General features: G+C 39.6%; 1 protein-coding gene across 1 annotated transcript; it reads left to right on the top strand.

Annotated features, from left to right (window-relative positions):
• The first annotated feature begins 1,369 nt into the window (after positions 1-1,369).
• On the top strand, positions 1,370-10,643 carry mospd1 (motile sperm domain containing 1). The gene is made up of 6 exons (XM_053630813.1): positions 1,370-2,243; positions 4,673-4,950; positions 5,079-5,154; positions 7,914-8,146; positions 10,017-10,178; positions 10,277-10,643. Exons 2-6 carry the CDS (start codon positions 4,797-4,799, stop codon positions 10,306-10,308), a joined length of 657 nt encoding a protein of 218 aa, XP_053486788.1. The 5' UTR covers positions 1,370-2,243; positions 4,673-4,796; the 3' UTR covers positions 10,309-10,643.
• The last annotated feature ends 1,644 nt before the right edge of the window (positions 10,644-12,287 follow it).

The following is a 12,287-nucleotide window of genomic DNA, read 5'->3' as shown; positions in this document are numbered from 1 at the left end:
ATATATATATACACACACACACACATATATATATATATATATATATATATATATATATATACACACATATATACTATATATATAGATATATAGAGAGATATATAGAGATATATATATATTAATAATTCGTCGTCCTTTAATAGGACTTAATGTCTTGATGAAGATCTCATCAATACGATTTTTATAATCATTGCGCCTATCCCTCAACCTTTACCTGCTCTTGTTTATCTCCACAGAAAACCGCCATGTTCACGTTTCAAGCTGCAGTGCAGGACTGCTTTGAGAGCTCAAAAGCATTGCTCATTAGGAGCTTCTCGTAAATTATGCTTCACAAATACTATGGACTCATGCATGTACATGCCCCTTGCAATAACGAACACTGCAGAAGTGGGGGAGGGGGGAGATCCTGCCCGGTTTTTACAACACATGAAACGATAACGAGATGTAATCATATAATCCCTACGACATACGTGCCTCACGTGGCCAGGAGGGTTTAAAACTGATAACCAGATCATTTTCAGCATTTAAGAAGTGTAAGAAGGGTGTGTGCTGGTAAAGGCTGTAAAGGACATTATTATGTTCATATCTCTTCGATGTGACTCCAGAAGGCTACTTAGAACACTGTCCATGAGAAGCGGAGATCCACGTCACATTTTTATAGCTTCTCTTTAGGACAGCTTCATGGAACAGTTAGCGAAGCCCCGCCCACAGTCGACCCAGCCATGATAACACATTTTGGGGGTTTTCTTGTTGAACTTTCTTAAACTCGAAATGTAAACGTATCGTGCACACAGTATTCATCGTCGGATTAATTGCTCCTAATAATATGCTCACAATATGGCGTGCTCCTTCAAATTATTGCTGTTATACATATTCATTATTTTAAAAAATATATATTTGGTGAAGATGGCAGTCTTGTACAGAGTGCACTGCACAACTAACTGAATATTTGCAGTTACACTCTGCACACTTTCTTTCTTTCATTCAACATTTATTTATTATTTAGGTAGCTTATTTATGCAGGTAGGATATGCACAGAAAAGACCTGCCTTTGTCCTGTAGGTGATAATAGCCTTGTTTTTCTTGTCATGTCTTCTCATTTGTTTGGCAACCTGCGATTCATTTTATGCTTATAGTATGTGTCTAGTCTTCCATCAAATTGAGAGCACAATGAATCCTGGCAATATATATTTATGAGCCATTTTAAAGTACTACATTGTCTTTGCTTCCAAGGTGGGAAGTTGAATCCCCAAGGGCACTGTGGCCACAGATAGTAAACAGTAGCCTAGTTTGCTACAATCTAGTACTTTACAAGACAAATGTCCAACCATTGTGCAGGTCAGCATTGTTAAGCATATCCTAACAGTAAGGTGAAATCTAATTATATAGTTTTGAAATGACTTGTCTTGGAAAGAAAGTAACCTCATATTTCTTGTGAACTCTGTTTGCATCTCATGTTGGTTTATAGTACAATAGAGGGGAATTGCCCTTGAAGGAGGAAGCAGTAGACTATTGCATAAAGTGTTGTTTTTTTTTGTATTCGTCTCTAATCCAATGACAAACTTAGTCTATCTCTTTGTGTGTATATATTTCTGACTTCTCCTAGATCAGACGGATACTTTATAAGCAGGGAAGAAGGACAGCATGTCCACAGTTCTAGATCAGACGGATACTTTATAGGCAGGGAAGAAGGACAGCATGTCCACAGTTCTAGATCAGACGGACACTTTATAGAGAGGGAAGAAGGACAGCATGTCCACAGTTCTAGATCAGACGGATACTTTATAGGCAGGGAAGAAGGACAGCATGTCCACAGTTCTAGATCAGACGGATACTTTATAGGCAGGGAAGAAGGACAGCATGTCCACAGTTCTAGATCAGACGGATACTTTATAGGCAGGGAAGAAGGACAGCATGTCCACAGTTCTAGATCAGACGGATACTTTATAGGCAGGGAAGAAGGACAGCATGTCCACAGTTCTAGATCAGACGGATACTTTATAGGCAGGGAAGAAGGACAGCATGTCCACAGTTCTAGATCAGACGGATACTTTATAGGCAGGGAAGAAGGACAGCATGTCCATAGTTATTGTATGTAGCGTCATTGCGTCATAGAACGAAACGAACGCCCTCCGGCATCCCAGAATTCAGTGCGCGAGCCGCAGCGCACCGACAAAGAAAAAAGGAAAACAAGGGTGGGATTTGCACAATACCTCGCATCAACAATAATAGTCGAGACAAAGGTAAATTCTTCCTGTTACTCAGTTAAGACAGTGATGTGAATGTAACCATATAATAAAATGTTTTCTTACAACTACGTCCATCCGGGTTAATATGGAAATGCATCATTTAATCAAGCTAGCAGGTCCAGCTGATCAACAAGCTGTATGGCAGGAGATATATACACATATATACAAGCTCATATCTGGATTAACACGCCGTTATTTGGACTGATTTTATGCTATAATCTTCATATTAACAGATTCACCATGATCATCCTAGTTAAAAATTGGTTATAACGTTAAAAAGAAATCACGAATATAGCCAACGTCATAGTTTCTACATCACACAGGCTGCTGAAGCTGCGTTAGCTATTTGTAAGGATATAGCTCATGTTCACCAAATACTAGCTGGTTAGTCCAGTTTTGACAACACGACAGTCTGTCAACAAACATGTTAGACCACGATTGTTGGTGTGATACCAGTGCTATCTCGCAACAGCGTCCTGATCATCTAGCATGTAATTTCTGGTGTGTTGTTAGCTCTCGCTAGCTCCTCGCGCAGTAGGTTGAACAACATTCATGTTTATTAATGTATCGCTAACATGTCGTTTACTCTAAAGGCATTCGTCATCCGTTTGAGTACTTTGACAAGAAAAAAAAAGTTTATTTACACCTGAATCTACCATCTGGTTCACGCACATGTTATGCGTTACTGAGTTCTTGAAGTAAATGTAGAAAGTATCGCGGAATACCGCACGCGTCAGATATGCGTGTAAACACGATCATGTGACTAGCCACGTGTAATTGCCATGGTTATGAGGACTTGCCAAACGCTTAAAACGTTAACAAATATTCTGAGATGTCTTAGAGGCTGTTTGGTTTACTTTTATTCAGTGTCTGGCAAAGAATATGTCCAGGAATGAACAAAAACAAACAAACAAACATACACAACTGCTTGGGGTTTCATGATTTTTGTTTACATATACCTTGTTTCTACACCCTGTACATGCACAGAATCTCCACTGACCAGGGATTATTTTGGACCATTCTCAGCACCACAATCATACAAGCATAGCTCCCTGTGTGTGTGTGTGTGTGTGTGTGTGTGGCGGCACTGGTATGAGTATATTAGGCACAGCAGTGTTGCTCCGATTGTTCAGATGTCAGTGTCTTTCCTGAGAATAGTCTACTGACCACTGATGATTTGGAGAATGTAGGGAGCAGAAGCTTGCCAAGCTCACTTGTTGAGCTACTAGCTGGGTTGGTTTTGGATATAACGAGCCGAATGTGTACATCTCTAACTGTGACATACAAGGTAGGTGCATTTATTATAAACAACTGTGCTTTATTCACTCGTACCAGTGCCACACCCGCTACCCTGTCACTGCTGTGCTGAGAATATCTGTGCCACCACTTGCGGTTGATATACAGGGTAGAGAAGGGCACACAAATAGTGATTGTATACCTACAAAGTACATATGCTAAGTGTACCTGTAAGACCATATTTACACTCTTGGGCAGATGGGATTTTAGAAAAAAAAATGTATTATAAAAATATATTATGACTAATATATACACCGCTCTGACCCGTCGAGGGATGGACTCCACAAGGTCTGCTGAAGGTGTGCTGTGGTATCTGGCACCAAGACGTTAGCAGCAGATCCTTTAAATCCTGTAAGTTGTTGTGAGGCCTCCATGGATCAGACTGTTTTTGTCCAGTACGTCCCACAGATGCTTGGTAGAATTGAGATCTGGGGAAATTATAGGCCAAGTCAACACCTTGAATACTCTGTCATGTTCCTCACACCATTCCTGAACGATTTTTGTAGTGTGACAGGGTGCATTATCCTGCTGAATGGAATGCCGTTGCCATGAAGGGATGTTCTTGGTCTGCAACCATCTTTAGGTGGTACATGTCAAATTTTGCACTCCTTGTGCATCAGTGAGCCTTGGGTGTCCATGACCCTGTCGCCAGTTCACCGGTTGTCCTTCCTTGGACCACTTTTGGTAGGTATTAACCACTGCATACCAGGAACACCCCCACAGCACCTGCCGTTTTGGAGATGCTCTGACCCAGACGCCTAGCCGTCACAATTTAGACTTTGTCAAAGTCGCACAGATCCTTATGGTTGTCCATGTTTCCTGCTTCTGGGAACTGACTGCTCACTTGCTGCCCAATATATCCCACCCCTTGACAAGTGCTATTGTAAAGAGAAAATCAATGTTATTCACGTCACCTGTCAGTGGTTTTAATGTTATCGCTAATCAGTATAAATCCTTCATTTTCTACACCCATAGATCTTTTTTTCTAAAAAGCATAATTCACTGAACTGTTAGAATGCTCATTGAGCCACAATACGTTTGGTACACTGACTCATGTTTTGTTACTAGGAATTTAGAAAAAGAAAAAAAAAGTATAAACTTTGCTTATATTTTGCTTTGTTTTTTAGGCTAATCATCATGCTGCAAAGGAACTGAGTGAGCAAGGCCAACTGATGTTTAAGGTAGCTTCTGCGCACTCTGAGTCAAAAAGAGAGTATAAGCTGAAGGGCTAGGTTCGCTCAGTCTGTGCCAATGCAGCAGCACAGCCGGCAGCCCGACCTAGTGGAAGGAAGACTTCCAGTGTTTGTGTTCCCCACCGAGCTGTTTTTTTATGCAGATGAGCAGGCCTCACACAAGCAGGTGCTTACCCTCTACAACCCATATGAGTTTGCACTCAAGTTCAAAGGTAAGATTAACACAAGTCTGCAAGCAATATATGACTTATATTATATAATATACAATATATGACACATATATGGCTTTCAGTGTAGTATAAATGGTGCACTCATGTAACTGTTTGTTTTACATCCTCAGTTCTGTGCACCGCACCAAATAAATATGCGGTAGTGGATGCCACCGGTGCCGTGAAACCACAATGCTGTGTAGACATGTAAGCTACTTAATGAGTTTCTCAACTGTCACTTCCAGTTCACCACTTAACAAGGGATAAATTGTTGATCCAAGCCATCACTTTTAATTTTATAGTCCAAAAACTGGGTATACATATGTGTAGATTTTAAAGAAGGAAAAAAGTACATCTTTAGTATTAACATTGTCTTAACGCAAAAAAAATGTGCACAAAATGTTTGGGCATCTGCCTCGTGACAGTATCCAAAATCAGCTTTTGGTGATTTTGCATGTTCGTGAAGATCGTCTTTCTTAACACCAGGTTAAAATGAACTTATGCAAGTAGGAGAATGTAATTAGGAAAAAAAGAGTAATTAGAGAAGTTGTGATAGGTATACAATGTATGATATGATTATTATTAGTATTGAATTTGACAGTTAATTATTTTGGCATAAATAGAACATACAGTCATGGGGAAAAAGAAAGTACACCCTCCTTCAATTCTATGTTTTTATTGATCAGGGCCTAAATAATAATTGTATGGTCCTCACCAACTTCTATAAACAGATAATCTCAGGTGACAAAAAAAAACACAATTGATTTCAATATGTATACATTTTTTTCCCAAAAAGTAAACCAATATTTAGAAACCAGGTTGGGGGAAAAATAAGATATAAAAATAAGATAAATATAAACTTCCTATTTCCACAATCATTAAGAGAGAAATTAGCAGCCAGGTGTTATTAATGAAGATTAGTTAATCATTGAGAAGTGTGACTACCTCTATAAAAGGAGAACTTTTGGCAGTCGTGTGTTCTGGAGCACTCGGGTGTGTGTCCACATCTTGCCAAAAAGAAAGGAGATCGGCCATGACCTCAGAGAAGCAACTGTTGCTGCTCATCAATCTGGGAAGGGTTATAAGGCCATCTCCAAATAATTTGAAATTCATCATTCTACAGTGAGAAGGACTGTTTACAAATAGAGCTTTCAAGACGGTTGCCAATCTTCCCAGGAGTGGGCATCCCAGCAAATTCAGTCCAAGGTCAGACTGTTTAATGCTCAGGGATATAAAGAAAAACCCAAGAACTACATCATGTGACCTATAGGCCACTATAAGCACATTAAATGTTTATGTCCATGACAGCACGATCAGAAAAAAACTGAACAAGTATGGCTTTCATGGAAGGGTGGCACTGGGAAATGCCCCTTCTCTCCAAAAAGAATATGGAGCACGACTTAGGTTTGCAACATTGCGTCTGAACAAACCACAAAAGTTCTGGAACAATATTCTTTGGACTGATGAGCCCAAGGTGGAGTTCAGGAGCGCCATGTTTGACGAAAACCACATACCAACTGTGAAGCATGGTGATGTAGGGGTGATGATTTGGGCTTTTTTGCAGCCACATGTCCTGGGAAACTTGGGACCTGGGAGTCATTTAGTGCTGTAAAAATGACCTCGTTTTGTAGGCCAGCCCGGAAGTTAGCATCACCCTGATTTCCTCGACAAAAAGCCAATAAGATTTTACCAGTGGCGTTTGGATTATTGCATAAAATAAGCTCTGTGACCAACAAACGTTTATGAATCATACACATTTTTGTTCATTAAGGTAATCTTCACAAATGAACACGTTATGAATTTTGAAGCCTGAATACAATCGCCATAAATAAAAAGCTAAAGATAGGCTATAAACGAACTACACCACAGTCGCATGGCTTTAACGTCACCACCACGAAGCTTTATAGCACTACAATTTGAAAAAACACTACAAAAGTTATAAATCTACAAGTTGGAATAGTTTGCAAAAGCGTGAGTATAAACACAACAAGGCTGTACTGTAGTAGATGAGTTTCCTGTTCGGCGTGATGACGTTTAATGTCCCCGACAACCTCTGTAGTCCCATTTAGCCACTTGTTAGCAACAACCTTTTTCAAGACTTGTAAAAAAAAAAAATCACAAGTGAGGTATTACAGATGTATTTTATGTCATAGAATAAAACGTGAAAGTATCTTGAGCTTGTGTAAACCACAGACCTTATTTCAGGCATTTAATCAAAAACCCATTCAAAAACCCCACTGACTTCAGGAAGATGGAACCGGAAGTGCTAAAATGCTAACTCGTTTCTGGGTTTTAGGACGCGTTCCCGCAGCACTCCATTGAGACAACGATGAACTCCTTTATACCTGAATATTCTTGAGAGAAGTGTGGGGTCGTCTGTCCAGCAGCTTAAGCTGGGCTGAAACTGTGTCATGCAACAGGACAATGATCCCAAGCACACCAGCAAACCAACATCTGAATGGCTAAAGAAGAAAAAAAATCACGGTGATGAAATGGCCAAGACAAAGTCCAGACATAATCTCCTCTGAGATACTGTGGCAGCATCTGAAGAGAGCTGTTCATAAATGAATGCCCACAAACATTAATGAACTGAAGCAATGCTGTAAAGAATGTCTCCAAAAACAATGTGAGACGCTGAAACTCTGACAGGAAACGTTTACTTCAAAGGTGGTTGTACATGTTACTGAATTATAGGGTGTAATTCTTTTTCCCCAGCTACTTTCTGAATATTGGTTTACTTTTTGGAGAGAAAAAAAAGACAATATATTGAAATCCGTTATGTTTCCTTGTTGTCACCTGAGGTTATTTATTTGTTTTATAGAAGTTGGTAAGGACCATATTGTTATTTAGACCCTGATCAATTAAAAACCTAGAAGTGAAGGACTGTGTGCTTTCTTTTTCTCCCATGACCCCTTGATTTGTAAATCTTTTCACTTTGACCTCTTGCCGTATCCTCCACCGCACAGAGTGATCCGGCACCGAGACGTGCGGGCCTGCCACTATGGCGTGATCGATAAGTTCCGGCTGCAGGTGTCTGAGCAGAGCCAGAGGAAAGCTCTGGGCCGGAAGGAAGTGATGGCCACACTGCTGCCCTCAGCAGCTCAGGAGCAGCCACAAAGCCGGCCGCAGGAGGAGGAGCGCAGGATGAAGGAGCAGCTCACTGATAGCTTGTTCTTTGAGCAGACTGCATTCCAGACAGGTAGTGATACTTTGTACAAGACCTGGGAAATCTCATGAGACTTGAATCGTGAATAAGCATGTGTGAGTCATGTGTACAGAGTGTGTTTGGTGGAGATTCAAATATATCCCCTTTTGATTTCCATTGCAGCAGGATATTAATGTGTTGCTTTAAGCTGATTACTTTAAGTTGAACTTAATTGTAACCCTTGGTTTAGATATTGTGGAACACGGTCATGCATTTAATATATAGAGATATTTATTTTTTTAATTTGAATTATATTTGGAAGGAATTAAATTTAGTATTCCATAGGGATCCAATCAATATCAATAACAGTATCAGGTATCGGTCCAGTACCATGCCCATCAATTTGTACTACTAAAAAGTGGTCTGATGCCAACATCCGCTGCCACCCGATACCCTATGTGATGTAAGCCTAGTGTACGTTGTCGTACTAATGAGCAGACGGCACAAAATGACAGCAGTCTGAAAGTAGTCCATGATTAATGATGGTAATTAAAGCAAAACAGACTGCAAAACAACTGTGCTCAGCAAAAATATCAAGAGGAGGAACTACAGTATATTCTTACAATGCAAGCAACCTGATAAAACAGTGGTAGAGTGGTAGCTCGGAGGTTAAGACGGTGGACCGCTGATCAGAAGGCGGTCGTGAGTTCAAATCCCAGCACTACCAAGCTGCCACTGCTGGGCCCTTGAGCAAGGTCCTTAACTCTGTATGTATAAAATGTAAGTCGCTCTGAATAAGGGGGTCTGTCAAATGCCATAAATGTAAATATAATATAAACATAAAATTCAGCATGAGGAGTATATTACTAGCAGCACCTAGATGAGTGAAAATAACAGCCATTATTGGTTCTTGACAGCGAGGGATTCTGACCCAACGAACACAACTACAGTGCTGTGAAAAAGTATTTGATTTCTTCTGTTCTTGTGTATATCATACTAAATAGTTTTAGATCTTCAAATGAGATACAACATAAAACAAAGGCAACCTGAATAAATGCAATACATTTTTAACCTGAGTAAATTGAGTAAACATAACTCAACCTGAGTAAATACCAGGCTTAGGGAGTAATGGAATACATGGAACAGTGTTACGTCATCAGGATACAAAATAATGGTAACTGTAATCCGTTACAGTTACGTCAAAAAACAAAGTAATCAGATTACAGGTACATTTAGTAAAAAATGGGAATACTGTCAGGATTACTTTTTTTTATTTTCATTTAAAACCAAATAAATTAATCTTTTGACATAACACAATATAGACAGCTGCTTGATTATAGTTCTGGTTCTCTCTCACCAGTCGTGACTCACATGAGCAACCTCCTGGTGCATGCACAAATAAGTTTATTTAATTTGGTAGAAATGAACACAAATTGTTCTCTGAAATGCTTTTGTTGAGGTGACTGACCGTCCTCTTTTTCCCCAGACATGTCCACTTTTTCAGATCTTAAAAAAGCGTCCGGCCGAGATTTCTAAATTTGAGAAAATGTCCGGGATTCGACTTTAATTTCATTATGATGTGCTTATGGTCTAATACTGCATCATGTGTGCTCATGTTTGCATTGCTTTAACCCCCAGTCCAAAGACATGCATTGTAGGCTGATTTGTTGGCATTTCCAAATTGTCTGTAGTGTGTGTGATTGTGCCCTGGGTGCTGATGGGTTGGCACCTGGTCCAAGGTGTCCCCCGCTCCCTGGCACAGGCTTATCCCACACCACAGCCGTTTGTAGGATAAGCATTATGGAAAATGGATGTATTCTTAGTATTCAGTAGGTAGAACCTGCAGTTCCTTTTTATGTCACTAGGTAGCAGTAGAGAGCTAAGTTTATGACTAGTAATGCTGTGTAAACTGTGTTTTTGACAGAGAGTCGGGCAGCATCAGGGGGCCCCAGCCTGCTAACCGTCCTGTTGGGTCTAGTGTGTATGGCTGCCCTTATGCTCCCTACACTGGGAGAGCAGGAATCCACAGTGCCTGTCTACCTCCACTTAAGTGTTAATAAGAAATTAGTAGCTGCTTACGTGTTAGGTGAGTTTCACTGTGAACTTTTGCAACGTACTGTATTATTTTTTTGAGCATGTGTAGTGATAGATTTTTTTTCTGTTACTGTTGTTCTTTGTATGCAGGTCTTCTTACAATGGTTATTCTCCGCACATGAAGTGCCAGTGTCTGATGACTTTGTACAGAGAGGAACGGAAGAAAAAGAGCAGAAATAGACATTTGCACAACCAGAAGAATCGTGAAAAAGGGTTGAGCCCATGAGATAGATAAAAGCCACACGTTTAACAGGAACTAACTGCTTAAATGACATTATAAACATGTACGTCCAATGAAGATGCAAACATCACGGGGCAAGGGAGGGATGTACTCTAAGTGGACACCCAGAAACACTGACTGAGCTGGTGACTGAGCCACGCTGACTATCAGGGATGGTGGGAAAGGTTTGTGTGCATAACCAAGAGGAATATGTTCAATTAAACATGTTTTACTTCATATTCTGTGTGTCTGTGCCATTTTGTTGCTGCCAAAAATGTGTGATGAACATGCATAACAGCTTTAAGGGTCCACTATGTCAGCCATGTTTGTGCCACCTCATGTTTTATTTTCATCCATGCAAAATATTATTCATAGACGCTTATAAAGAATAAACAATATTAAAATTATTTTTTTTAAAAACACCACACACCTTTGTATGTACTATCTTATAATAGTCAACTAATTCATTAGTATTAAATTCTTATCTGTGTTTTTAGGGCCTGTTTCTCCCCTTCTGAATTTTGTTTTTACACCCCAGAAAAATATAAAATATGAATACTTCATGATTTTCTGATGTTAGTAACCTAATGTAGTTACTTAAACTGCAGTCTGCTCTTTACACACAAGCGTGTCTCCAGTGACTACATGAGAGAGCGATATAGATATATAGGCCTAAGATTGACCTTTTTGCCAGACAAGTGTGCTTATATTTATATACGTGGGTGGCGATAGAGAAAAATTATAATCACACACATACACATACACACACACACACACACACATACACACACACACACACTTTTAAAAAAAAAATAAATAAATCATAGGGCAAGCAAGGTAACCAAATTCAGCATGGCTACTCAAGTACAACACAGCTCACTTGGCAGTGAAAATTGTTACACCTCTGAGTAGAAAAGCACAATAGGCAGGAAGTGTGCTGCTTGTATGGGTTATTGTCTATAAAAAGTTATATTTTGACCATAAATAGTGATGCAGAAGTGAAAAGGAAAGCTCATGTCCATCCTGCTGATATTGTTCTTTCACTGTTTTGCAAACGCACACATCTTCTGTCTGGTGCGTAAAAGTTAAACGTGTTTTATTAACGTTAAATGGTTTTTAAACGGTTTGTAAGTCTGAGTTTTAGTGACTGTCTGTGCACCAAATGCTGGGGGGGGGGGGATTTGTAATTGAGAAATATCTGCCACTGTCTAATAACAGTGTGTACACAACGGCCAGCTCATGTCTTTGAAAAAAAATTAATGATTTAATCTTTGATTAAATGATCTTTAATCTTTGATTAAATGATCTTTAATCTTTGATTAAATGATCTTTAATCTTTGATTAAATCTTTGATTAAAGATTCTTTGTTATGGAAGGTGAAGAGGTAAAAGCAACTAGAGAGAAATGATTCATTCTACAAGGAGATCTTCGTTCAAATACACCAATGTAGATGCACTACTACTGTAATGTGTACATCTTGAATTAGGACTGATTCTTACTACAGGAACATAAGAAGCATATGACCGACCCAGTGAGAAGCCAGAATATAAGATGCCCATGCCAGACAAATAATTTATTTTGTAATCTGAGGATCACTGATAAAGGGGACAAGAAAATATCTTTTTGTCCATTTAGAGCAGAGCTCGGCAAAGCACGCGACTCACTCAACACATAAGCTTAAGGTTTGCGCTTTTAAAAGAGGACAGTGTAATTTAAATAAAAGATCAGACAAGTCCACAGGACAAAAAAGAAAAGAAAATGAAAAGCCACAACAAATTGGTAAATCAAACCACAAACACTTCAACCATCACTACAGTACAGAAAGAGGACCTGCATGACCCACTTACTGCTCCCCCCCTCCCCCCCTCTCCCCCTCTCCCC

Source organism: Ictalurus furcatus, chromosome 8, assembly GCF_023375685.1.
Source record: "Ictalurus furcatus strain D&B chromosome 8, Billie_1.0, whole genome shotgun sequence".
In the NCBI taxonomy this organism is placed as follows: Eukaryota; Metazoa; Chordata; class Actinopteri; order Siluriformes; family Ictaluridae; genus Ictalurus; species Ictalurus furcatus.
This window is presented reverse-complemented; position numbering and strand designations above follow the sequence as displayed.

Bases quoted from the DNA above. Each gene is read 5' to 3' on its own strand.
- mospd1 (XM_053630813.1), top strand. From the start codon at position 4,797: ATGCAGCAGCACAGCCGGCAGCCCGACCTAGTGGAAGGAAGACTTCCA. The intron at 5,155-7,913 runs GTAAGCTACTTA...TCCACCGCACAG, and splicing joins CCACAATGCTGTGTAGACAT to AGTGATCCGGCACCGAGACG. The intron at 10,179-10,276 runs GTGAGTTTCACT...CTTTGTATGCAG, and splicing joins AGTAGCTGCTTACGTGTTAG to GTCTTCTTACAATGGTTATT.